This window comes from Telopea speciosissima, chromosome 2 (assembly GCF_018873765.1).
Source record: "Telopea speciosissima isolate NSW1024214 ecotype Mountain lineage chromosome 2, Tspe_v1, whole genome shotgun sequence".
NCBI lineage: Eukaryota > Viridiplantae > Streptophyta > Magnoliopsida > Proteales > Proteaceae > Telopea > Telopea speciosissima.
Genome location: NC_057917.1, coordinates 69,175,459 through 69,203,110, shown reverse-complemented (window position 1 = coordinate 69,203,110; position 27,652 = coordinate 69,175,459). Strand labels below are relative to the sequence as shown.

General features: G+C 40.7%; 1 protein-coding gene and 1 non-coding gene across 4 annotated transcripts in view; both read left to right on the top strand.

The window, feature by feature from the left end:
• Positions 1-1,561: 1,561 nt before the first annotated feature.
• The window catches only part of LOC122653171 (callose synthase 12-like), a 27,620-nt gene continuing 1,529 nt past the window's right edge, over positions 1,562-27,652 (top strand). Inside the window, exons 1-3 of one of the 3 annotated variants that reach the window (XR_006331720.1) lie at positions 1,562-7,044; positions 25,141-25,167; positions 27,007-27,010. Coding sequence is in view for 2 of the 3 variants with exons in the window: in XM_043847112.1 (XP_043703047.1) it covers positions 1,631-7,024 (5,394 nt within the window). In the remaining variant the exon portion in view is untranslated. Of the gene's footprint in view, positions 7,045-25,140; positions 25,438-27,006; positions 27,011-27,652 lie in introns of those variants that run through there. The other 2 variants (XM_043847112.1, XM_043847111.1) reach the window with 2 other exon arrangements.
• On the top strand, positions 4,668-4,748 carry LOC122653308. The gene has a single exon (XR_006331743.1). It is a non-coding gene; the product is annotated as a small nucleolar RNA J33 (small nucleolar RNA).

The window sequence follows — 27,652 nt, the reverse complement described above, 5'->3', positions numbered from 1 at the left end:
ATAAAGCCCTGCCTTGGGTGGTGCATTGAAATACAGTCTCTTTGACATGTGTCAACTCTCCCCACTTGAAAATTTAAAACTATGGGAGAACTTTCCCTACGCTAGTGTGGGGAAATCCCACACCATACCAATGGTGGTGCAAAAAACAACATTATCTATTTTTTTTTTTGATATAGTTTTCCTCCACCCACGGTGAATGAGATCTCATTCATCAAGGGGTGGAAGAGTATTTTGGAACATACAAGAACCCTAGGAGGGTTTTGTGAATCCTAGGATGGTGGGTGAACCGTCTTCACGTAACGGAAAACTGTTCCATTATATATTTATTTATCTGATAGTATACATCATCATTCACATGGGACATGCATGGTCAGGGGAGAAAGAAAAAATAATAGAAAACTATGTAAAATTTACAGATAAATTAATTTATTTGAATTCTTAAGAGACGTAAACCAAAAAAAATACTTGTATATTCACTTTATTGACCCATTATGGGTTATACAGTGGAGAGGAATTTTACATGACCAACTCTTTTGCTTATACTGTATTGCGTTCCCTACAAAAAAATCTAATGCAAACTCTTTTGATGCTCTTTGGAAGTATATTCTTGAAATGCCCTCTCTTTCTCTTTTCGATTTCAAAACCATCGGCTCTTCTCCAATCTTCTTCGAAGCTGCGATTTCAAAATCCTAAGCCAAGAGGTAGGGGTAGCTAGATAGTGGTGCATGGCAAGCACGGGTGTACTTGTGAGGATTTGATCAAATGATCAAACTACAGTCATGCTTAGTGTGGTGCACTACTCAGTGCACCTCATCTGAGAATTCAACTATACACCCAACACTTGAGAAGATAAAAGAACTCTATTACCCATGTTTTAATAGTTGGATTCTCATATGGTGCACTGGGTGGATAAAAATCCTATAGAACGACCTCTGTGGTTCTACCAGGTGTCGCACACTGGTCTCATTGCGCATTTATTAGGTAATCTCTTCATTGAATTGAATCCCCTCCTTCCTCATTAGTGATGTGGATTCTTCTATTGACATGTCAACACCCAACTGAGACTCTTTTCTCCTTTCGGATACCCATCCTTTTCTCTTGTTATAATTTTAAATTAGAGAATCTAGATCCCGTCGAATCTTTCTCAAAAAAAAAAACCCTTCAAATAAACACGCCCTAAGGTTTAGGAATATCAAAGTTCAGACAAGTCTCCACACTTAAGTTAACACTCCCACCGCCTTCTCTTTCCCCCATTTTTGTCTTCGAGCTTTGTGATACAAATACAGAAACTTCTGCAGTGTTTGTTTTCTTGGTAGAAGAACAACAACCTTTGTTAAGTCATGCACTCTTGGTATTGGTAGGTGCGGTGACGCAACGTCACATCTTAAGATGGATCTTAATAAATTTCTCAAACGCTTCTACTTCTATTATTATATTGTTACTAACATCACTGTACGTATCTATTCGCATCTCTACAGTTCTTATCCTGAAACCGGTTACGCCAAATGTATATCTTCAGTTATTCGCTTCTTAAGCCCTAGTAGTCCGCTACCCTTTCTCCCTGTGCCGGTGTCTCCAGCTCAGGCACAAAAGCAGAAAAACGCAGAGTAACATCGACGACTCCGATGCCATGAGTCTGAGACGCCCACCTCCACCACGTGGTCAGACATATGGATCCAACTACGGTCAGAACCCCCGCGCCGCCGACGGCTTCAACGGAGGAGCACCACCACCACCACCACCAACCGCCTACCGGGGACCACCGGAAGAAGAACCCTACAACATCATACCCATACACAACCTCCTGGCCGACCACCCATCCCTCCGTTACCCTGAAGTCCGTGCGGCCGCCGCTGCCCTCCGTACAGTCGGAGAACTCCGGAAGCCCCCCTTTGTCGACTGGCGCGATGGTATGGACCTGTTGGACTGGTTGGGTGCTTTCTTCGGCTTCCAACGTGACAACGTCCGCAACCAGAGGGAGCACCTGGTCCTCCACCTAGCTAACGCTCAGATGCGACTTCAACCCCCTCCTACCAACATCGACATTCTCGACGCTACTGTCCTCCGCCGTTTCCGTAAAAAGCTTCTCAAGAACTACACCTCCTGGTGCTCTTACCTCGGCCGCAAGTCCAATGTCTGGATCTCCGATCGCCGTAACCCCTCCATTACTGACGTCCGCCGTGAGCTCCTCTACACTTCCCTCTATCTCCTCATCTGGGGTGAAGCCGCCAATCTTCGCTTCGTTCCCGAATGTATCACCTACATCTTCCACCACATGGCCATGGAGCTCACTCGCATCCTCGAGGACTACACTGACGAAAACACCGGTCGCGCTGCTCTCCCTTCAGTCTCCGGTGAAGATGCGTTTTTGAACCGTGTTGTCACCCCTATGTACAAGATTATTCGTGACGAGGTCGAGAACAGTCGGAATGGGACTGCCCCTCACTCTGCATGGAGGAATTATGATGACATTAATGAATTCTTCTGGAGCCGCCGCTGCTTCCAGCGACTCAAGTGGCCCATCGATGGTAGCAGCAACTTCTTCTCGACTAAAAAGGAGAAGGGTGTGGGTAAGACTGGGTTTGTGGAACAGAGGTCGTTCTGGAATGTATATCGCAGCTTCGATCGGCTTTGGGTTCTGCTCATACTGTTCCTTCAGTCGGCCATTATCGTTGCTTGGGAGGGAAAAAGTACCCCGTGGGGTGCGTTGACTAGCCGTGATGTGCAGGTAAGGGTGCTCACCTTTTTCATCACCTGGGCTGGTCTTCGATTTCTTCAGTCGCTGCTTGATGCTGGTACACAGTACAGTCGAGTGTCGAGGGACACGATGTTGCTTGGGGTGAGGATGGTTTTGAAGAGCATTGTTGCCATTGGATGGACTGTCGCGTTCGGTGTTCTCTATGGAAGGATTTGGTCTCAGAGGTATCAGGACCGTAGGTGGTCCGCGGAAGCAAACGGTAGGCTGGTAACTTTTCTTGAGGCTGCCTTTGTGTTCATCGTCCCAGAGCTATTGGCATTGGCACTCTTCATTCTCCCCTGGATCAGGAACTTGCTTGAGGAGACTAATTGGAGGATCTTCTATGTGTTAACTTGGTGGTTTCAGACCCGGGCTTTTGTGGCTCGTGGTCTCAGGGAAGGGCTTGTGGATAACATCAAATATACCCTGTTCTGGATTGTGGTTCTGGCTTCCAAGTTCACCTTCAGTTACTTCCTCCAGATCAAGCCCATGGTCGCCCCAACCAGAGCTGTTTTGAAGCTCAAGGGCATACATTTCAAATGGCACGAGTTCTTCAGTGACACGAATAGGTTTGCTGTTGGACTGTTATGGCTTCCTGTTATCTTGGTCTACCTGATGGATCTGCAGATATGGTACTCAGTCTTCTCATCCTTCGTTGGGGCTATGGTTGGTTTGTTCTCACACTTGGGTGAGATTCGGAATGTCGAGCAGTTTAGGCTGAGGTTCCAATTCTTCTCAAGCGCAATGCAGTTCAATCTCATGCCGGAAGAGCAGTTATTGAATACTCAGGGGACGTTGAAGAGCAAGTTACTTGATGCCATTCGCAGACTGAAGCTGAGATATGGGCTGGGCAGGCCCTTCAAGAAGATTGAATCAAACCAGGTAGAGGCGTACAGGTTTGCACTGTTGTGGAATGAAATAATCGCAACATTTAGGGAAGAAGATATCATTAGTGACCGTGAAGTTGAGCTTTTAGAATTGCCACCAAACTATTGGAACATCAGGGTCATCCGTTGGCCCTGTTTGCTCTTGCGCAATGAACTGCTGCTTGCTCTTGGCCAGGCAAAAGAATTGGTAGATGCACCTGACCGATGGCTTTGGAGGAAGATTTGCAAGAACGAGTACAGGCGGTGTGCGGTTATAGAAGCTTATGATAGCATTAAGTACTTGCTTGTTGATATTCTCAAAGATGGCACAGAAGAGCGTTTAATCATTATAAATTTGTTCCAAGAGATCGATCATGCGGTTCAGATTGAGAAGTTCACACAGACGTACAAAACTACTGCACTGCAGCAGATACATTCCAAGTTGATAACCCTTTTTGAACTAATTAACAAGCCAAAGAAAGATATGACCCAGGTGGTGAATGTATTTCAGGCCCTATATGAGGTTTTCATTCGGGATTTTCCAAAGGTGAAGAGGTCCATTGAGCAGCTGAGGCAAGATGGATTGGTGCCTCGCAGGCCAAACACCAACACAGAGCTACTATTTGAGAATGCTGTGGAGTTGCCCAGTGTTGAAAATGCTGACTTCTATCGGAAGTTACGGCGTTTGCTTACAATTCTTACCTCTAGAGATTCAATGAACAATCTTCCAAAGAATCTTGAGGCAAGACGGCGGATTGCATTCTTTAGTAACTCCCTCTTCATGAACATGCCCCACGCTCCCCAAGTTGAGAAAATGTTGGCTTTCAGCGTCCTTACTCCTTACTACAGTGAAGATGTCGTTTACAGCAGAGAACAGCTGAGGAGTGAGAATGAAGATGGCATATCTATCTTGTTTTATTTGCAGAAGATTTATGATGATGAGTGGAATAATTTCATGGAGCGGATGCGACGAGACGGAATGGAGGATGACAATGAGATATGGACAACCAAACTCAGAGAGCTCCGCCATTGGGCGTCATACAGAGGTCAGACGCTATCTCGCACTGTAAGGGGAATGATGTATTACTACAAGGCTCTCAAGATGCTTGCCTTTCTTGATTCTGCATCAGAGATGGACGTCAGGGCAGGGTCATCTCTTGGTTCAATGAGGCTTGATGGTGCAGTGGATGGTCTGGGCACAAGTAGGTCACCATCTTCCCGGAGGCTTAGCAGGGCAGGTAGTGCGGTGAATCTGTTATATAAAGGCCATGAATATGGGACTGCTATGATGAAATATGTATATGTGGTCAGCTGCCAGATCTATGGGGTTCAAAAAGGGAAAGACCAACGCGGTGAGGAGATTTTATATCTGATGAAAAACAATGAGGCCCTCCGAGTTGCCTATGTTGATGAGGTCCACACGGGTAGGGATCAGGTGGAGTATTACTCTGTCCTTGTGAAGTATGATACACAGTTGGAGAAGGAGGTTGAAATCTACCGGATCAGGTTGCCTGGTCCTTTGAAGCTTGGAGAGGGTAAGCCAGAAAATCAGAACCATGCTATTATCTTTACTCGTGGTGATGCTGTTCAGACCATTGATATGAACCAAGACAACTATTTTGAGGAGGCACTCAAGATGCGGAACCTATTGGAGGAATTCAAAACCTACTATGGTATCCGTAAACCCACAATCTTGGGAGTCCGTGAACATATCTTCACTGGTTCTGTCTCTTCACTTGCTTGGTTCATGTCTGCACAAGAGATGAGCTTTGTAACCTTGGGACAACGTGTTTTGGCAAACCCTCTGAAGGTTCGAATGCATTATGGCCACCCGGATGTCTTTGATAGATTCTGGTTCTTGACTCGTGGTGGCATTAGCAAGGCTTCCAGGGTCATCAACATCAGTGAAGACATATTTGCGGGATTCAATTGCACATTGCGGGGTGGCAATGTGACACATCATGAATACATCCAGGTTGGTAAGGGAAGGGATGTTGGATTTAATCAGATATCAATGTTTGAGGCCAAGGTTGCCAGCGGCAACGGTGAGCAGGTTTTGAGCAGGGATGTCTACCGGTTGGGGCATAGGCTGGACTTCTTCCGGATGCTCTCATTCTTTTATACCACTGTTGGATTCTTTTTCAACACGATGGTGGTGGTCTTGACTGTTTATGCATTTTTATGGGGGCGCCTTTATCTTGCTCTAAGTGGCATTGAGAGTGCGATGATGCAGAATTCTAACAATAATAAAGCACTTGGCACAATCCTGAATCAGCAGTTCATCATTCAGATGGGTCTTTTCACTGCCCTCCCAATGATTGTGGAAAATTCACTTGAGCATGGGTTCCTTCCTGCAGTTTGGGATTTCTTGACGATGCAGCTCCAGCTTTCATCCGTTTTTTACACATTTTCTATGGGAACTCGTACCCATTTCTTTGGCCGGACCATCCTTCATGGTGGTGCGAAGTATCGAGCCACGGGGCGTGGTTTTGTCGTGGAACATAAGAGCTTTGCTGAGAACTATAGACTTTATGCTCGTAGTCATTTTGTGAAAGCGATTGAGCTTGGGGTGATACTGACAGTTTATGCTTCGCACAGTAGTATAGCTAAGAACACTTTTGTTTATATAGCCTTGACAATCTCAAGTTGGTTCTTGGTAGTGTCATGGATCATGGCTCCCTTTGTGTTCAACCCCTCGGGCTTTGATTGGTTGAAGACTGTATATGATTGGGATGATTTTATGAACTGGATATGGTATAGTGGTGGGGTGTTCACTAAAGCAGAACAAAGCTGGGAGACATGGTGGTATGAGGAACAGGACCATTTTAAGACTACCGGACTCTGGGGAAAATTACTGGAGATAATTTTAGATGTTCGTTTCTTTTTTTTTCAGTATGGGATTGTATACCAGCTGCGCATTGTTGGAGGAAACACTAGTATTGCCGTTTACTTGTTATCTTGGATCTACATGGTTGTAGCTGTTGGCATCTCTGTGATAATAGCATATGCTCGAGACAAGTATGCTGCGAAAGAACACATTTACTACCGGCTGGTTCAGTTCCTTGTCATTGTGCTCATAGTACTTGTGGTAGTTGTGTTGCTGGAGTTCACCCCTTTTGAATTTCTGGATATTCTCACAAGCTTCATGGCATTCATACCCACTGGTTGGGGTCTCATATCCATAGCCCAAGTACTCAGGCCTTTTTTGCAATCTACTGTGGTGTGGGAGACTATAGTTGCCCTCGCACGTCTCTATGATATACTCTTTGCAGTTATTGTCATGGCTCCTGTGGCACTTGTCTCATGGCTACCAGGGTTACAGGCTATGCAAACAAGGATCCTCTTTAATGATGCATTCAGCAGGGGTCTCCAGATATCTCGTATTCTAGCAGGCAAAAAAGCTAATCAGCAAAAACTCTAATCATTGACTTGTGAGTTGAGGTAAATCTTTATTGCAAGTTTCATGCAGTCTTGATTTTTAAGTTTCCCATTGATGCTTATTTCTTCCCAAAAATTGGAATAATGCTTTCAGGTGCTGCACTTTGGCATCTGTATTATGCAATTTAGCCTCCATTTCCAAAGAATTTGTGTTATGTTGCACTTACAACATTATCAGCTTTATGGATAACATAAAATTTAGGAACCATCAGCTTTATTGGAAGATAACTTAAGATTTATAATTGCATGTCTTGTTTCCTTTAGAAGTGTCTTGTAAAGTCTGTTTTCAATATCTTATATCAAATCAAATGGGGCCATGGAGAAGGTTTTAAAACACGGGTCATGTCGATTCAGATTGGTCGATTCACTGCCAATAAATGAATCCAAAAAATTAATAAAAAAATAAAAATTGCAAAAGATTAAAAAATTCCAAAAAAAAAAAAAAAGAAAGAAAAATCCAACTGTACTACATACATCTCATTCTTCTAAAATTCACAAAAAGGGAAATAGTTGAGTTTTACCTCGGATTGCATGGAATGTTTCCCTAATCCGAAAACCCCTTTTAGATCTCCCAAGTCTGACGGTTTTGGTCTATTTGGAGGCTATGGGTGCGTAGATCGGCCAAAAACGACCCCTCTTCCCAAGTTTGAACCTCTGAGGTGGCCAAATGAGTGCGAAATCGCAAGAAATGAGGTCTCGGGTTCGGTTTGAAAGTTTTTAAAGTTGCAGGGTTGAATCAGGTGATTTGCTGATCCAGATTGGCCCGGATAGGATCGTTCGACTCAGTTCATGGGTTGAGGAATCGGGTGGAATCGGACCTGGATGGTTGATTCTGATTCGTGTCGGCCAATTCCGCCGATTCGGATTCGTTTTTTCATATCATAGTCCTGGCTCATCTTTGAATCATGCAGTGAGGATTTTTTCCCCCCTCCTTGGTGCCTTAGTGACATTGGAACTCTTGTAATATGTTAGTCTCTTTATATGGTCTGAAATGAAGTTGCTATTATTTATCTATCAGATTTTGGCTATTTGAAATGGAAGTTTGAAAACCTCTAATATATGAAAGATTCACTTAAGTTATGAGTTGTGACTGGTCATGCCTTACTTTTGGCTTTCTATTCATCTTTTGCCAATATACACTATTTAGTCATATATGAGTGTCCTTACGAAATTTAGACCATCAACCAGTCAAGTGTCTGTTGTTATAATTCTTTTCTGATGTGTTACTTTATAAGGTGCAAAATTTGATCAGTTATGTTGGTGAACGATGTGTGACACTATGACCGTACACCAATTAGGCTTGTTTGTGCGTCTATGCAGTTTCGAGTGGTTCGGTAGGGTTTGCGGGGTTTGCATTGAAAGGAGAAACTTGATTTTGGTTTCAAACTCTCTAGTTAGTTATGGCAAGCATGTGTCATTGTTAAGTGGCTGAATGATATTTTAAGGGAACATATTTAAATGGATCATAGAAGTATCTGACGTGATATGGCACTTGTTCTAAGTATTTGAGCCTTTGAGGAGCATAGGTTTCAGATAAGGCATCTAAGATTTAGGTCTTGCATTATCGGTATGTGATAGAACATGAAAGGAATGGATTTTAAGGTTGACAAGGAAGTGAGGTTGAAGAACAATATGGTATCATCAAATTAGTCAAATCTTGATGGAGAACAGAAAAGATTCTTTTTTTTTTGCTCGAATCAAAGCATAGTAAACTCAACCACAAGGTTTCTGTTGAATTAGGGTTTCTTTTGTTTTTTGTTCTCTTGCGTAATACCAGAATACCGTGGGGGTATTCTGGTCTTTTTCCGTTGTTTACTTAATTTATGTTTTTCCTTATGTAATCCAGAATTCGTGGGGAATTCTGGAATGGGTAGACTTCTGTAACTGTACTCTAATTTGGAGTGCAGGTATAGGTTAGTTGGATTCCTACTTAGAGTGGGATTCCCTTGTTCAATTCCTTTTTTGATTGTTCTCTTTTTCAGCAATAAATAGAGGCTTGAGGTGAGACTATGCTCATCCAAGCATTATGTTCTCAATCTGATATTCGAACAGTTTCCCTTCCCCCAGCCCCTTGGATTTGCACCACTTTAAGAATTAGAACTATGGTAAAGAGCATCCCAGTGCACAAGGCTCCCACTACTGCAGGGTCTGGGAGGGGCAAATGGACGCAGCCTTACCCCTGCTTCGCAGGAGAGGCTAATTAGAACTAGGTTTAGAGCTGAAAATAGGAAGTCATATTGGGTATTGGCTGCTAGTTTCTAACTATTTAAAACACTTTCTAATTTTCTTAAACTAACCTGAATTCCCCCCCCCCCCACACCTAAAAAAAAGCAAAGAAAACTGTCTCCCCGGTTAAAACCACTTTTTTCTTCATAAAACTACAAAATTACCCCTCAAGCTACTTATATTAATAAAACTTATGCTCTGTGGCAGCACCTATGATTCAGTACTTCCTAGTTTATAGCTAATGTGGATCTAACTTCTCTTGCAACCTGCCGGTATCTTCATGGACCTCTCCACAACCAGGCACCAGGTGCCAAATAGCCATGGAACTATAATCAGCACCGAGGAGTGGGCCAAGATAGGAAGCGGAAAGACTGCCAGTAGACCTGAGTCACCAGCTACTTCTCCAATTCTATTTTCTATATCTCTTCTCTCTCAGTTGTAGTGATGGTCGTTTTTGTGGATGATTTATTATATCTGGTAACGATGCTTCGGGTATTGCTCAAGTTAAATCCTATCTTCATCTGCATTTTTAGATGAAAGACTTGTGTTCTCTCAAATATTTTCTTGGTATTGAAGTTCTACGGAGCAAGAAAGGAGTTAGTTTTTCACAAAGGAAATATGTACTTGATCTTCTAGCTGAAACTGGAATTAGGGCTGCAACAGGGTCGGGTTGGGCCGGGCTTTATAGAACCCTAGTCCAACCCCAAGTCCCCTTAGCTGGGCCCAGGCCCGACCCGACCTTGACTCAGGGCTAGAAAAATCCAACCTTGACCTGCCCTCAGGGTCAGGCCGGGCTGACCCTGATTGGCCCTGATCATGAGGAGGGGGAAGGAAATGTATGGAGTGGAATGGGCCGGGGAAAAAGTTATCAATTTTACGTAAAATAACACTGTAATAAATGTATTATACACTTATTGTCTTCATATATAATATATTATATAACAAAATGTGGGTGACGTTTAAAGTTTATAATATATATATTATACAAATATATATTTTATCATATAACTTAAAACAGGGTCGGGCTAGGCTTAGCCCGAGGCCTCAACCCTAGTCCGACCCGACCCTGACTCAGGGCCAGAAATTTCCAGCCCTGACCCGCTCTTAGGGCCAAATATCTCAACCCAGACCCTATTCGGGCTCAGGGCAGGTTCGGGCCGACAAGGCCAAACTTCCACCCCTAACTGGAATGCTTGCTTCTAAACCGGCAGATATACCGGCAGATATTCCCATGGTTCCTCATCAAAAGTTTGGTTCCAGCGAGAGTGAAGATTATAAAGATATACATCAGTATAGAAGATTAGTTGGGATTTCCAGTCACTTAACCTATGAAGATGTTTTGTGATAATCAAGTTGCTATTTATATTGCAAGTAATCCGGTGTTTGATGAGAGGACCAAGCACATTGAAGTTGATTATCACTTTGTGAGAGCTGCTGTTATGAAGTTGTTCCAAGCTGGGTTAGGTGATTTGTATGCTCCTGCTTGAGGGGAGTGTTAAGAGTGTATATCGGCAGCCTAGGGTTAAGTGTCTAGTATCTTGATTTGAATATTCCTTATTCTAATCGGGATACACTTCAGTCCTATTGCTGTTATGATTAGTGTTATTCTAATTAGAGTTAGTTTATGTCAGCTTGAGTCCTAGTTTGATTTCCTATTGTGACTAGGTTTCTATTTATGATCCCTAGTAGGTTAAGGAATCCTTTCTTCTGTGTAATCTGAGTTATTATAAATAAAGCTATTGTGTGTGGGGGGGGTGGGAATTGCTAGTTCGATCCAACATAACTAGTCAGTCCCCTCTTCCTTTCTTCATCTCTATCTCTCTCTTCTCTCTCGGTTTTCTGGTTTCTCTATTCCAACCTGTTACACCTACATTGGGTGACTTGCTTTTTATTGAAGTTAATTTGCTGTCCAGAACATCTCCACAGCATGGCGGGTAAACATGAGGTATCTAATTTGTGAATCAGAGGCATGGCAGGAAATTGGGGTGTCATCGGCAAATTGTTGGATATGACATACTAAACTCTGCATTTGGAAATTTGAACACTTGGATGGTCCATAGTTCCACTCTTTTATTGAACTCCTGCTGAGTGAGCCACTCTAATGCTACTGCATCAGCTCGTCTGACAATTACAAACGGAGATGCATAATGAGGGTTGCATGGTCAAAGGCCTTTCCAAATTTTGAAGTAGCTGGTTTTTTGTTTTTTTTTGGGGTAAATGAAGTAGCTGGTTGAATTCCTCATGTAGTTCAAAAGAACTGTTAAAACGTGACCCATATGTACCGTTGGGGTACATATGTTTATGTGTTTATGGGCAGTAGGCGGTAGGTTGGTTTGCTTCTTACTTAGTTATTGTTCCTAATTAGAGTAGATTTCTAATCTAGTTAGATTTGACTCCAATTGTATTTAGGAATTGGAAAGCTTCTAGACTTTCCTTTTTTTTCATGTAATTGGATCTTATATAAACACGTTAAAGGGGGACTGCCAAAGCCAACAATTCTGCTATTCTCTTTTGCAGTCTCTCCCTCTTCTTCCTCTCTCTTTCTCTTGGGTGATTACTGGATTCTAGTTTCTGATATTGTTATATGGCATCAGAGCACTAATAACCAGTCAGCATCTTCATTTACCTGCTGATTTGATAGTCGATTCAAGGACTGCTATCGTTTCTTTGTTGCAGCAGCCTATGCTGCCTCCATGCTATCTACAGCCCTAGTTGATGATGATGCAAAGATAAACTGGGGCTTTCTACTACCATACCTTGCTGATTAATGGAACGTGGTCAAGATATATGAAGATAACTTCTGTCGACTCCTATTCTGGATTTTTTTTTGAAGCCATCAAGTTCTTCAATTATTTTTCATCCGGCCATTGGATTCTATTCTTATTTTGTGGACTGATTACTACTGTAGAAAGGTGCACTCGATCAATATTCTCTCTTCTCCTGGGCGCTATTCTGTTTTTGGGAGAAAATTGAGTCTATGGACTTCTGCAATTAAATTGGATCTGACCAGCAGATCAATCCAATTTTTGGGGACATCAGTACACTCTCCTAGGAGGTCCTTCAACCTCAATTTCAGGTCCACCTGAACTGCTATTTTGCAATTTTATAATCACCCAAATCTGGGTTATAAGGTACCGATTTGGAGTTTTGTTGCTGCTGCCTGCTGTTTTCTTCTAGAACAGTGTTATTTTGAGGGTGAATCCTCCTATCTATCTCGACTACTGCCTTTGGACCTACTTGTGTTGCTGATTAATTCTGCAATTTTTGGTTACTGGTTTGGATCCTATATTACCTGTGTGCATGATGGCTGATCCTAAACTACCCATCGATAATAATGTTCATCTTCAACAATACCCTTATAACTGCTGAAGTATTCATTCAACAACTTGTCCCCCTATTTAAAATAGAACATCTTCTCATATAGCTTATAGGTCTGGGATATATTCTTCTCTTGAGAGAAACATTTTTTTTTTTTTTTTTAAAATCATCCCAAACCCCTTTTGTAGTAGTGTGGAACATAACGCTAGTTGCAATAGTTCGATCCATACTGTTCCACAACCATATTTTGAATGTGAAATTTTTATGCATCCACTCTTCATATAATGTGGTAACAGCTAGGTCTTTAGAATCAACAAGATATTTCATCTTCCCTATAGCACGAATTTAGACTTGAACAAGTAGTTAGATATTCCATTAAGTTTAATATTGGTGATCTCCATAAGGAGGTATATATGGAGCAACCTCCTGAGTATGTTGCTCAGGGGGAGAATTCTGATAGAGTTTGCAAGCTACACAAGGCCATCTATGGTTTGAAACAGTCACCTAGAGGCTGTTTCGAAAAGTTCAGCTCTATTATTACTTCTTGTGGATTTTTACAATGGTATTGTGATCATTTTGTGTTTGTACAGCCAAGGTTCGAGGTCTCAGTATCTTGGCTGGTTTTGGTGAGCCAAAAACAAAGTTGTCTCGGTAACTCGGTGAGGTATCGGCCGAATTGGTGCATTTTTTTATGTCAAATTCCGGCCCTTGGTTTCGGTGGCCATATGACTTAATTAGGTCGTGGATCTTGCAAGACAGCTTACTTTAGGCCCTATAAACATGGTGGAACCCTTAGTTTTTTAAAAATCATACCTAAAATGGTAGTTTGACTTAGGACCCTAGGTTGGTAGTATCAAGATTCGAAAACTTGGGTCTCGGAGGCATCTCGGCCCAGCCAAAAACCAAGACGAGTCGAGATCTCGGCGAGTTTCAGCATTTTTTTTTTTCCGACTTGAAACCCCATCTCGGTGGGTTTTAGACCTATTTTGGGTCTGAAAGTTGGTATTCAGCCTATTTTAGGCCATTTGAACACAATGGCATTATCATATTTTGCAAAAACAGAGTCCAAATAGGACTTTTACATCTAAGTTGGTTGGCGACGACGTAGTAAAATACCATACTCTACACATTAATGACATAATTTAGTAATAGAAAGCTAGCAAAACATTCAATTAATAGTAAAACAACTTAATAAGCATTACAAATGTTAAAGTGATACATCAAATTGTTTAAGTTTAACAATGTTACAACTATCATCACATAAAATGAGATTGAATCACGTATTCATTCCCCACTTGTTCCACAGTCTTCCCATGACATATTGTTGCTGCACTGTTGCATATAGTGTTCCACAACATTCATATAAGAGTTGTCATCCACATATAGCAAGGCCCCTATCCTAGGGTATAGTTGTTGCCATGTGGCGTGAGACGGTTGCCATGAAGTGTGAGATCCACTGCTTCTGCTACTGTCATATTGAGGCAATGAGGCATGTATGGGACTGGGAATATAGGCCCAATACCAGACCCAGTGCTTTGATTGTCAAACTCATGTGTTGACTGACCAAACTGACCATAGGCACTATATTCAGAACCAGTGCTCTCCTGGCCATAACCATAGGGATGATGAGGCTGAGATGAATGCTACGACTGATGCTCACTACCAGTATCCATACTCATGCTTCCGAAACTTGCTAGCATGGTGTTCATACTCGTGTCATCATGCTGAGGCTGGTTGTGTTTGCGACCCGTCCTTCTCTTGTACGTTTTACTGTGGCCGCCATGGTCTCGATCTTGTGTGGCATGTGTAAATTGAGACTCACCTGTGTAACGCACAGGGTCCTCCTGCGTTCCCACTTTATATTGGTATTGCTCGCGCATCCCCTCATGATGATCATCATAATAACCACCACTCTGCATGCCACCACCATCTCCACCAGCAGGGTCATCACCATCACCATCATCATCATCATCATCATCATTAGGAGCAGTTCCTGTTGCAGCCTCAAAAGGTCTCGGTGACTATGAATGTGCACGCCCCTCTTACGACATATAGTCCTTAACATCTGTACCGGTTATGGACGCAATGGTGGAGTCGGGCCTACTTCCAGGCTCGTCCATATCTGGTGCACCACTATCCCTCACCCACTGGAATAGGGGATCCTCATCATCATCAGAGTCCTCTTGGAATATGTTGGCTAGTTCGATGGGATCTTTGTCATTGGTGTCAAAATTTTCACGTATGTGCCTCATCCTTAGTCTCATATTGTAATGCACATATACTTGCTGCTCCAGTCGTTGATTGCCCAATCTGTTCTGCCTCTTTGAGTGTATCAATGCGAATGTACTCCAGTTGCGCTCGCACCCAGAGGATGAAAAAGTTTGTGAGAGCACTTTCACTGCTATCTTCCTCAGGTTGGGTGAACTTGTACCATAAAGCACCCACTAGTCGGCTGCATTATAAACATAGAATATTAAGAATATGTGCATTCTAAAGGGATAAAATTATAATTCATAAATGTAATGTCATGCCACCTACCAGGGTCTGACTTTTGTCCACCCTCCATTGCAGCTTTTCGACTGAAACTTGCTGAGGCTTCTCTGAAGAATTTGATCTATTTTCATTTTAAATTTCAAACATTGTTAGAGACATTAGTATTTGTTATTTAGTAATTACATTCCTTTACTTACTACCAAAGTACCAAAGTCCCATACTCTCACCTCGTCATTGCAGTAAGCTTGTGTCTTGGCATTGGGCTCCAACTTCTCAATAACAGTTTGAACTGCCACTAACAAATCTGTGTCTAGCCCAAGATCATGCGAGTACAGGTACTTTGGATTTAAATAGTATGCTAGTAAAGGGGAAACCACAAATTTAACTTGTTAGTGACTTAATACTTTTGAGTTTTGAATATGTAAATGTAAAAACTCATATAAAGTGTAAAGTATGTTGAAGTGTTGAACTCACCAGTTTTATGCAATGGATGACTCAAGTGCTTCTCCCACCGCTCATCAATGATGTTAATGTATGACCTAACACTTCGGGTATTGCAGCTCTGACCATTTCCTTCATCTTCTCCAGGGGAGCATATATGTGGGGCAAGGTAGGCTTCTTATCTGTGTCAACCATCCTTAATACTGCCACCACTGGCTCTAATATGGCAACAACTTTATGCAAGTCCTTCCAGAATTGATCACTTGCAATAGTCTGTTGTGTTGCCTTCCCTTCTTCTGACCTAGAACCATGCCAGCCAAACCACTGTTCAATTGCAAACATAGACCTCAGACCTATTACCTTCGTCTGAAAGCTCTTCAATGCAATGTAATTGGTGGCAAATCGGGTGACACCAGGCCTCACTAAATCCCCCTTACAGTTTTCCCTTATCATGGCAAAAGCATAACCATGGTTATATACAAAGTTGGTCACTTGCCTTGCCCTATTGACCACACCAGCCACCAAAGCTTTTTTCCCCATGTCCTTTAGCATTAAATCAATGGAAGGTGCTGCACATGGAGTCCAAAAGAGGCGGATCCTCTTACTCTTCTTGTTCATCAACTTCTCTCCAGCCTTTTTAAAATTAGAACCGTTATCCGCCACAATTTGGATAACGTTCTTTGCTCCTATATCCTCCACCACTTGCTTCAGTAGCTTATACAAGTATGATGCATCCTTTACATGCTTCGATGCGTTGACAGACTTAAAAAATACTGTCTACCCATTGCAACTCACCATGAAATGGATAATGGATTGTCTAGTAGGTCCAGTTCAACCATCAGTCATAAGGGTAACCCCATATGTGTCCCACCTTGGCTTCAGACCCTCAATGTACCCTTTCAGCTCCTCTACCTCTTGAGGCAAATATACATTATATAACTCATATGGTGAAGGCCCCTTCCATCCTGGGCCAGCCCTCCCTGCAGCGTCAAGGAATGCATTATAGTATGTTCGTTGTGCTACATTAGCTGGAATGCCATTGTATAACATGAACTTGCTTAAGGCTTTCCGTGCTTCCTCTTGTTTACCACCAAACACTTGCGGGATGGTTGGCTGGTAGGCATCTTGTTGCCTAAAGGTAGATGGATCCTGCTAAAAAATGGGATCTGGGGAATGTGCTCGTGGTCGGGCTAGGGGGCGTGGGATTTCTCTTGTGTCAATGTTTCTCCTCCGCTCAGCTTCTTGCACTGGTGCAACTGACCCAGATCCACCAGCTCCTCTTGCTTGCTCATATCTTCTCACATGCTCATAATGCAAACTGTCTACTCTCTGCCAAAGTCTGTTGGTAAATTCTCCATTCAGCCTCTTATTCGAACTCACCAGGTGTAAGCCTATATTCAGTATCCTCTCCTCTACGGATCTCTACACCAGGCCTCTCTAGAACTGCCTCGTCAAAAGCTATTTGTTGTCTTTCCCTCTCAGCTTTCTTTGCTCGTACTCCTCTCAAGTTTTGTGCCATAGCCAGTTTCACTTGGATCGCCTCATTTCGGCATGAGGCAACATCCTTACTTGTACCAGACAAATGTTGCTTTAACTTAGTGGCTCCTCCAGAATTTAGAATCCTTCCACAATAGTTACACTTCGACTTCTTTTTGTCCTCGGACATCGGGACTCCATGTAGCTATGCTATATCCCCCATACTAGAACAATCAAATAACTATCTCTTATTTATTCCCTAACCCTAGTATTTATTTCTTAATTAAAAATAATATTTAGAATTTTTATTAAAAATAATTATACCTTAAAGTATAAAATATTATAACATAATGATATATTTGACACCATTTGAAGTTGGACATTATGTACATATGTTGTGCATAATTTTCCTACAAAAACAGGTATTTTTCCTTAATTTTATATATATTTTAAACATTTTAATAATATTTTTATTAAATCTGAAAAATAAAATATTTTTTTAATGGGTAAAAAAAAAAGAAGTACTCCATGAGCTGTAGAGCATCCAAAGTTGTCCAACATATATGAAAATCACATCCAAACAATAAGTATTCATCCTTATTTTTTCAATTTCTTTTTTGAAAACATTCATTTTTTTTCCAGAAAATATATTAAAAAAATTAATAACCGAAAAAATTTCGGACTCCATCAAGTGATAGATCGGCCAAAGTTGTGTAACATAACTTAAAATCATATGAATCTACCAAGATTTCATCAATTTTTTTTGGAAAAAAATAGATTTAGGGAAAATGACTTGCCTTTCAAAAATCCTTTAAAAACTTGATGAATCTTGCAAAAGTGGAGTTGAATCTTCAGTTTGGCAGCTAAATTACCCTCCAAAGCTTTCAATCCATGAAAAAAATGAAAAGTAGAAGAGAGGTTTTGGGAGAAGAAGAGTAGAAGAGAGGTTTTGAGGAAGATATGCGAATTCTGTCGAGATAGCCTCATAAATCATAAGTGAAATGGGTAAAAAATGAGCCGAGACCCGAAACCATGAACAGAGACCCGAGATCTCGGCGAGATATTATACTTTTTTGACTCGATACCCATCTTGTCTCGGCTTTGCGAAATATCGAGAAACTCGGCGAGATCTCGCGAGTTCTCGAACTATGGGTAGTATACGCTGTATATATATACACTGATATGACCAATTCCACATAAGCTTAAGTATTAGAACACATATAATTCAAGTAAAACAGCTTAAATAAGCAATATAATGAAATTTCTATAATTCAAGTAAAACACTTGCTTTTTTTAAAAAATCCACTTGTTTCAAGCTTGGTTGTGTATGATTTGATAAAAAAATCAGCATTTGGGGGTGGGGTGGGTGGGTTTATTGCATTCATAGTTGAAACCCATGGACTTGGTATTGTAGATCATAGTTATCAAGGCAGGAAGGCGATCATGGCGTTGGAGAGGGGCCAAAAGCAAGGTGACACCAACCAGGCCCCCAGCAAGGTGATAACTATGTTGTAGATATCTTCAACTTGAAATCTCCTCCAAATGATGTTGATGTGCAGCAAATCTCCTTAAATGTTGTTGTTGAGTGACAAGTTTACTTGTTCTAGGTGGGATTTGGGCAAAAAAATGAGGTTTTGAGGTGTTTTCCTTAAAAACCTACCAAAACCATCGAGACTGATCAAAATTATGACCAGATCTTGTCGAGACAGTGTATTTATATGAAGTGAGTTGGTACCTTTTTCGCCGAAACGAGATATCAGACCTAGATTTCGGTGCGATGTCAAAATCTTGGTCGAAACCATATAATGTTTTGGTATTGCATGTGGTTTCGACTCGACCCTTGTCATAACCGAGAAAATCACCGAGTTCTCATTGAGATCTTGCGAGACCTTGAACCATGTGTACAACGTCAAGGCCCTAAGGTGGTAGTATTAGTTGTCTTTGTGGATGACATTACTATAATTGGGGATGATGCATTCGGGATTGTAGGAGTGAAATCATATTTACATCAGCATTTTTAGATGAAAGGCTTGGGTGCCCTCAGGTATTTTCTTGGTATTGAAGTACTACAAAGTAAGAAATGAATTAGTGTATCATAGAGGAAATATGTGTTAGACCTCCTGTTTAAGACTGGTATGCTTGCGGCGAAATTAGTTGAAACTCCTATGGATCCACATCAGAAGTTTGGGACTAGTGATGGTGAAGACTTTGATGAGATTAGTGGGGAAACTTATTTATCTAACTGATACTAAACTTGACATTTTTTTTTTGGTTAGGGTTTTAGCCAGTTTATGCAATCACCGAAGAGGGTTTACTGGGAGGCAACATTTCGTATCTTAAGGTATCTAGTGATGGGACTCATTTATCTTTCTCATTATTAACCAGGTAGGATTCTCCAATTCTAACTAGGCCAGTGCTGATAGGTGGTCTACCACAGGATTTTGTACTTTTATTGGTGGCAATTTTGCCACGTGGAGATTAAGGTTCAAAATCTCAGTTTTGAGGCCGGTTTCGGCCAGTCCCGAAACTGAGATATGTTAGGTTCTAAATCTCAGTTTAGACTTGTGGGAAAGGCTAAGATTACTTAAATCCAATTTATATTGAAAGAGTTATGTTCCGGTTAAACTTTATTTGTTGTACGCGAATGCTGTGAAATTCACTCTGAATGAAAATATTTTTTTAGGTATCAAAACAAATGATTATTTTACTGCTCCTTTGGTTTTAGCAAAGTTTTACCATATTATGATTTATGAATTTTTAGATTTGAGAAAAACCCCACCATTAGAAAGTTGAAAACTTCACCTACCGTCGAAAATCCAGTTTTTGTTCTTAAACTAGGGGGTTGACTTTCAATCCTTTTGGAATTTGATTTTCTACTTATTTTTATTGGATTCAAATGGGGGGATATTTGCTTATTTATGAATAATATCTTAAGTGAAATAATTTATTTAAATGATACTTGGCATAAACAAGGTGGTTCAACTAGTTTCTGGTCGAAACTCCCAGGTTTCGTCAAGTTTCGATGGGGACAAGTGAGTTATATGGGTGGTTCAGGTCGAAACTACTGAAATATGGCTGAAACCTGTCGAAACCAGGTACAAATTGGTACCACATATTAGTTTCGTCTCGGTTTCTTGTGAAACTGAGATATCTCAGTCGAAAGTTTCAATCAAGATTTGAAACCATGGTGGAGATGCAAGAAGCAAACAACTGTGGCTAGATCCAGTGCTGAGGCTGAGTAATGTAAGACTAAACCTAGGTCAGATTTAGTCCCAAATAATCCCACAATAACCAATAAGCAGCCTCAAGTATAGGGTGTTAACCAACACTAGTTCAGCAATATAGGGTGATGCTCGAACTGAGGTTTCAACCAATAGAATGGACCAATATCGAGGTTGAATTCAAATAGGGACCAGTACAGAATACTACCAAAGTTTGGGTCAGTTTGGGTGACCAGAAACAGTCAAACAGAAAAATCACCAAATTAGAAGGTAAGAGAACTTAGCTGTAGAAATCAAACCAGCCAATAGAATGGGATCGAACTCAGGTCGAGTGGAGTTTGTATAGGGGAGAAGCTCTGCAGAAAACTTCAATCAATTCTGATGGTGAGATTCTGGAGATCTAGAGGCTGCACCAAAATAGATGGTTAAGGCCTACAGGCCAAACCAGTCAGCAGCAGGGTCTCTGGTTGGGATCGAGTGTTGGTCTCCTTGACAGGGATCGGCCCTCCAAAACTCAGCCTAATCTGATCAAGGATCTCTGAGTTATGGCCCACACAAGTTGCAGCAACCAGACTGGATCGCAGGAGCTAAAAAGATCTGTAGGAGTGAGCCTCGATTCTTCTTTTGGTGGTGATCAGCAGCAGCAGTGATGCAGATCCGAGCCTCCATGAACTGAAGAAGCCCCCTGATCAGAGGGTTTTAGTAGGAGCCTCAGACTAGTTTATACTAATTTATTTCAGTTCTATACTTAGTTTTATTTTTATGTCTTTAATTGAACCGGTTCAAATTGGTTGCATCCAATTGGTTCAATTTAAGTTAGTCTCTTTTATTCTAAGTTATTAGGGGTAGATAAGTCTTTTTACCTTTTAAGGTTAAGTTATTTTAAGTTTAGCTACTCCCTTCCACGATTTGTGAAGGAGAGTTTGAATTGTATTAGGATTTAGTCCCTAGGCCTCCTTAATCCATATATTAATAAATCGTTGCAGAGGCTCCCCCACTAATTAAAGTTTTTTTAAAAAAATTGTCACTTTGCTGCTGGCTACTGCTGCTGCTGTTTCTCTCGTCTGATATTGTCTTGTGAGTCATATCAAGACCCCCCTTATGAGTCATATCAAGGTTGAAGGGCTGGTGGATCTCCAGTGACTCCTTGCATCTTGTAGATCGGGAGGTTTATCTTCAAAGTTGTCTTCAAGGTTGCTGCCATTGAAGATCTCCTTAAACCAGTAAGTTATTTACTGTTTCAGTATTCCCCTCTTCTTTTTAATCCTCCAACCCAAGCCTCAACTGTCCTAATCGATCCACATTATCTCCTCCACTAAAAACCCATCGATCCTCATTAACCCTAATTGTTCTAAAAGCTGTCCAGCCTTATTCCTCCATCCAATCTCAACCAAATTCCTACCACAGCCCCCTCTCATCTCCTCCTCCACTCGACCTACCACTCAAACCCTATTTGACATTGTCTCTGTAAAACCCCGAAAACCCCAAATTCCTATGTAGACCTAACCAGCCATCAGAATTGCACCATATTACAACCGAATCTCCCTCTCACCCTTCCTAACACTCGATTCCAAGCCCAGCCCCAAAACTCCACTCTAAACCCTATTTTCAACCTAATTTCTAAAACCCAAAACCCGAAACCCTAACCCTAGTTTCTGAAAATTTTAAATTTTGTTTAAACCTTGTTCAAACCTACCCTATTAGCTTCTCCTAGACCTGCCCATTAAAACCATATAAGATTTAACTCCATTCTCATAAACCTAACCCTAGATTTGACCTAAAATACCCCAATCAGCCAGCACCTTTGTGAGGGCTTTATCTACCTGGCTCCTAGTAGGTCTTCTACCTATCTAGGACTACATTAAGCAGTCAAGTGGTTGATTGGTGGAACACTTCTGCTCTTCAACAGCAATTGATTGTTCATGATAGAAGTCACAGAACACAGCAGCAGTAGGCTCGATTGGATGTAGAAGACAGTTGGAAGTTGGGAATAAGAAAATAGAAAGTAAAAGGATAAGAGAATTTAGCTCTCCCAGCAGGGCTCCTGCAGCCCTTCAAGTTCCACGCATGGCTTGAGAAGAGACCATATTTGCAGCAAACAAAGTTTTTCATTCAACTATGTCAATCGTGGGGAATGGCTACGGCAGCCTTACAATTAATAGAGGGCAAGACTTGCTCCTCAAGAAAAAGAGAAAATAGAAACTACTAAAAATAGAAACCTAATGAAAATAGAAATTAGGCTTTATAGTTCAGCCAACATGCAAGGAACAGAATTTGAAACTATAAAATAAAAACCAAGTCTAATTAAAAATATAAACTTAAGCCTTCTTTCTAAATCTAAAATTAGAAACTAAACTAAACTTCTAAATCCCCACAGATAGACAAAATTGACCCTTCTAAAAAGTCTTCACATGATCTAGTCTTGGGTCCCACAGGATCTTCTAATAATATTCCTCCAAGGCAAAATAAGGGGCTGTGGCACTGTTCACGTGAACAGTGTTTTGGCCTCTTTTTCTTCTTGTTTTGTCCTACATCATTGAGTATAGAGCGATGACTCATACTGCAGCCGAATTGTTGTGGTTGTGATTGTTGCTTCAAGAGTTGGGTTTTCCAATTACTCAGCCTATGAAGATGTATTGTGATAATCAAATTGCTATCTACACTGCTAGTAACCAGGTGTTTCATGAGAGAACTTAGCATATTGAACTTGACTTCCATTTTGTACGTAGTGTTGTTCATGAAGAAACTGATTGTTACTCCTCTTGTTTCTTCTGCTGATTAGCTTGGTGATATGTTTACCAAGCCTCTGTTTGGTCCTGTTTACCAGAAAGACTACTTCAAGATTTGTATTATATAGAGGTGGAAGTCTTGAGTACAGTAAAATAACATTAAAGAAACTCTTAGAATTCCAAAACCCCTTTGGAATTCCCCAAACATAGATAACAATTCTTAGACATGGAAATCTGTCCCCAAGACATTGAAAACTACATTCAAGATATTGAAAACTGATAATGGGAATGTACTTAATGCTACCTTGGAATATGAAAAGACACAAAAAGAGTCTGCTAGAAGATGGAATCTGCTGGCCAGAATTTTGACTGCTCCAGGAGTCCATGATTTGGCTGGGAATGGCTGGATCTGAACCAGGCCAGGCTAGGCTGTGGGTCTGGTCTTGGACTTGGGCTGGCCCCCCTTTCTAGAGTACTTCTTGGAGAAGTACTGATCAGGCCTTTTTAAGGAGCCCGTTGCTGGATTAGATGTATGCTCTGCATCACTTTTGCCTTTAGTGTTCCTATGATGGGTTCTGTTGGGATTAGCTGACTGATTTTCTTGCATAATAGTGTGAGCCAAAAACTCATAAGTGTTTTGTTCAAGTCATTGTAAACTTCAATTTAATGGCTGGCAACTCAATCATGAAGTTATGACTTGAAAGGATCTGTTCTTTTGTGGTGTTGTTGACTCGTACTGGTTTTTCTGTTGACTGAGTCGCAAATGTATGCCAAGTTCTTATCCCACTCACTAACAGTCTCCTGTTTAGGTTTTCCTTGGGCTTTTCTCACTTTTGGTAAATGGTTCTTTTGATTGCCCGTATATGAGGGCCTTCATGTGTGGTCCATGTAATTCTGCAACGTAGGGGCATGGTTTAGATTTGCCAATGTCAAAATTTCGGAGCAGAATTCAATCATATGCCCTCCCATTTATTGGCATTTGTCCTTGTATTTTCATCCATCTATTCTTTCCCAACAATTTCTTAGAATTCATGTTCTTGGTGAATCTTAAGCTTTATTTTACTACATGGGGAACTTCATTTGGGCTGAGTTTGACATGCAAGCAGGGGGCCTCTAGTCGCTACCTGTCCACACAATTTGGCCCCCATCTGATCTTTCACTTTGCAGATACTGATACAGGAATACCTGAGTGAACAATCCAGAAAACCATTTCTTTGCTAAATGGGCTGGAACATTAGACTAGTCATGCTCTGAACTCAGCCACATCATTTATAGCAATTGCAAGGTTTAGAACAAGGTAATATGTCTATCTGATATGTTGTGTACTTGAAATACAAATGAAAAGAATAAAAAAGGAATTAGAATAATTTATCCATCACTTGATAAACAGGTAACTTGCTTCATTTTTTTTTTTTGTTTTTTGATAGATCCTACTTTATTCTATTCTAAGGGGGAAGGGAAGGTGTGAACCAGGAGGCTTGAACCCAAGACCTCCTGGTAGCAATGGGCTTTTATGCACCACAACTTGCTTCATTTCACAAACAATAGGTTACGTAATTTCTCATCCATGTATGAAGATGGTGACAAGCTTCTTTATCGTTACTGAATACTTCAATCTGATGGAAAGCTAGAATATTGAAGTATTTCATTACGGCTAGTGGTTCATTAGTCCAATCTAGTCCTGTGGTGGACTAAAACTATCAACTTATTTGGGTCTGTGTTGAGTCGCCGATGTTTACCCTGAGAAGCCAATCTAGACAGTTCAATTGGTTTATCACTTTGTGAATGGTCCATATTTGATGCAACTGGCAATTCTCTAATATCTGTTCTAAAGTAGAACTTTTTGCTAGAAATGGTGTAATAATCAGCGAAGTGAACTGACACTTGTTTATTCTCCTTTTGTGTTATGATCCATCAAGGAGGTGGCTCACTGTTTGAATGGTGTGATGTTACATAGGTGGACTATGTGTAGCATGACTACTAGCATCTAGCATTCAAGTGGTTCCAAGAATGGGTTACAGAAGTGTTAAAGCTCCAACACTATTTCAATTTGACAAATTGTCTCTTTTTTTTTTGGTACGGTGGGGTGGGGTTGTCTAAATTGTTTCGGTGACTCTGAAATTGTGCATGTATGCCTCTTATTTCTATTCATCTTATTACCTGCATACTTGCTGAGTTGATGACTGATTTTGCAGGTTGGAGTGGGACTAGGTGTAAAAGCAGTAAAGCACAGAGGAGTAGAGAATGTATTTCTTTTCTCCCAAGGGAGTTTGTTAATGTTTACGGTATTATGGTTGCTGCTAATTTTTTATTCTTTTCTCATTTTCTGGGTGAGGGAAGGACAATCTTTCTGCTGCTTCATCTTTGGTTGCATCTTCCCTTTACTGTTGTGATCAATCTGAGTTTAGAACTTGATGCTTAGAGTCTTATCTGAGCACCCTGTAATATATTTGTCAGTATAGGGCTTTTAGTCAACTAGTGGACTGTGTTCATTATCCTCCGTCGTCTATTAAGATATGTTTATACATGTCCCTTACGCCAAATGGAGCTTTGTGTTTCATTAATAGCATATGTTCTTATCCACTAAATAGGTTTTATGAGGATCCTCAATGTGTTGTGCATGTTTCTGTATAGGTACAGTCTTGACCCTTGGGCTTCACAAGGAGACCGAGGTGTGCTAATCTTAAATGTATCTTTTGGTAAAGTGTTCTTGAACTAAGCTTGGGGCTTCATGGGATCATAATCAAATATGCTGTGAATTGGTTTTATATTTTTTGAGCTTTTGACTTTTCTACTATTTCTTGAGAACTTTATGTATTGCACAAGGCTTTCGCATTTGTTTTGTAAATAGGCCGGCGGTTCACTGGTTGTGTATATTGGTTGTCTATTGGTTTAGTTTTTCTGCCAAGGTTCACAGGTACCAGAGTTTTCAGGATCCATTGTAAATGTTTCGTTAGGCAAAAGGTTATATATATACAGTTTACACAGCTCACATAAGAAGGCCTTCCTTTGTGATCCGCTTGATTCTTTTTTTTTTTTAATTCACTTAATCACGTGGAAAGATGATGTGACAATTTTGACCATTGGATAGATGAGGGTGTTCTTCATCAGTTTTGTGAGATTTATATAGCAACAATTAATGACACTCCATCTATTTTGCTCTTTTGTCTTGTATTTTCAGACATCAATTCGTTTTCTAGTTTTTTTCTCTTTTCAAAAGTTTTGTTTTTGAGGGTTTATTCTATCACGTTACCAAATCCGTTTGGCCAAAATTTTTTTTTTTTTTGGGAAATTTCTATCCCAACTCTATACTTGGCCTATATTTAGGTTTGATATGGTATGATTTCTATTTCAATTTCAGGGGTGATTTTTATGTTGGAAATTGCTTGGTTTGATTTTTGCACCTTATTTCAATGAAATAGAAACCAACTGGAATAGAAATTTTGAAATAGTTGATGAGCTGTTTTAGAATGTTTTAGAATTTTGAGTATATGGTTAATTTGATGGGCAAAGTAGTGATTTAATGTTAAATAAAATACCATCCTTTTTCTTCTCCTAATGGTCTGTCCACCACCATGCCATCACCACCACCACCACCAGTGGGGCTTGCTAATCAAAATTGTTTCCCAAAATTGAATCAAACCATTGTAAACCGTAATCAGTAAATCGTTTACTAATCGGTTCGGTTCAATTCAACTTTGAACTGATAATCTGTCGGTTTTGAGCCGATTAAAACTGATTAGAGTTTTGGAGATATGGTTTTCAAGAGTGCCGACAGATAGACAAGAATGGTTTGATTGAAATTTAACAGTTTGAGTTTTGATTGTAACTCTCCCTTATCGTTTGATACGAAGTGAATGAGCTGTATTTATACAGTAATTCAAATGTAATTCAAACTTTACAATGATATAGTTTACAAGAGAGAGAGTTTAAGTGTAACGTAAACTCTTCCTAATTTGTAGGAGTATAACCACTCTTATGAGTCATAACAGTTTCAACCATGTGGTGACTCTGTCAACGAACAATTCAAAATTTGAACTTTTGCTTCTATCCAAATGAAGAAATGTAGATCGCCAAAATTCTTGATAGCAAATTCAGTGTCAAGGGTGGTGATGTTGGGAATTTTGTACTAGTGACTATTATATCGTCAACATATACAAGTAAGTATATGACATGGTGTTTCGATGTATGAATAAATAGAGTCGAATCTGATAGAGATGATTTGAACCCTAGAGAAAGTAGAAATGTTCCAAGTCTGGAGGACCATGCACGTGGAGGTTGCTTTAGACTATACAAAGCACGCCGTAAATGGCATATGTGATTGGGATATGTTGGATCAACAAAGCCTCGTAACAGTGTCATATACATATTTTCTTGAAGATTGCCGTTGAGAAAGAGTTGTAATCTAATGTGAAAGGGGTAGTAGTAGGACCAATCTCCATACAATCCAATTTGATCTTGATTGTTTCACCAAAAACAAAGGAGGGAAAAAGAACGTCACTCAGTCGCGTAGCGAAGGTCACGCTACCCATAGACACAAGGGTGCATAAAATGACTATCACACCCTTGATCATTTCCAGCTTTTTAGGAGGTCCAATGGTCATTACGTGCGCTCTGGTGTCTGGGCAAGGGGACGGTGTGCGCTGTGCGACCAGGTGGTTTTCTTTCTCCCTCTTTTTATTTTTTTTTATTGAAACAATCAAGATC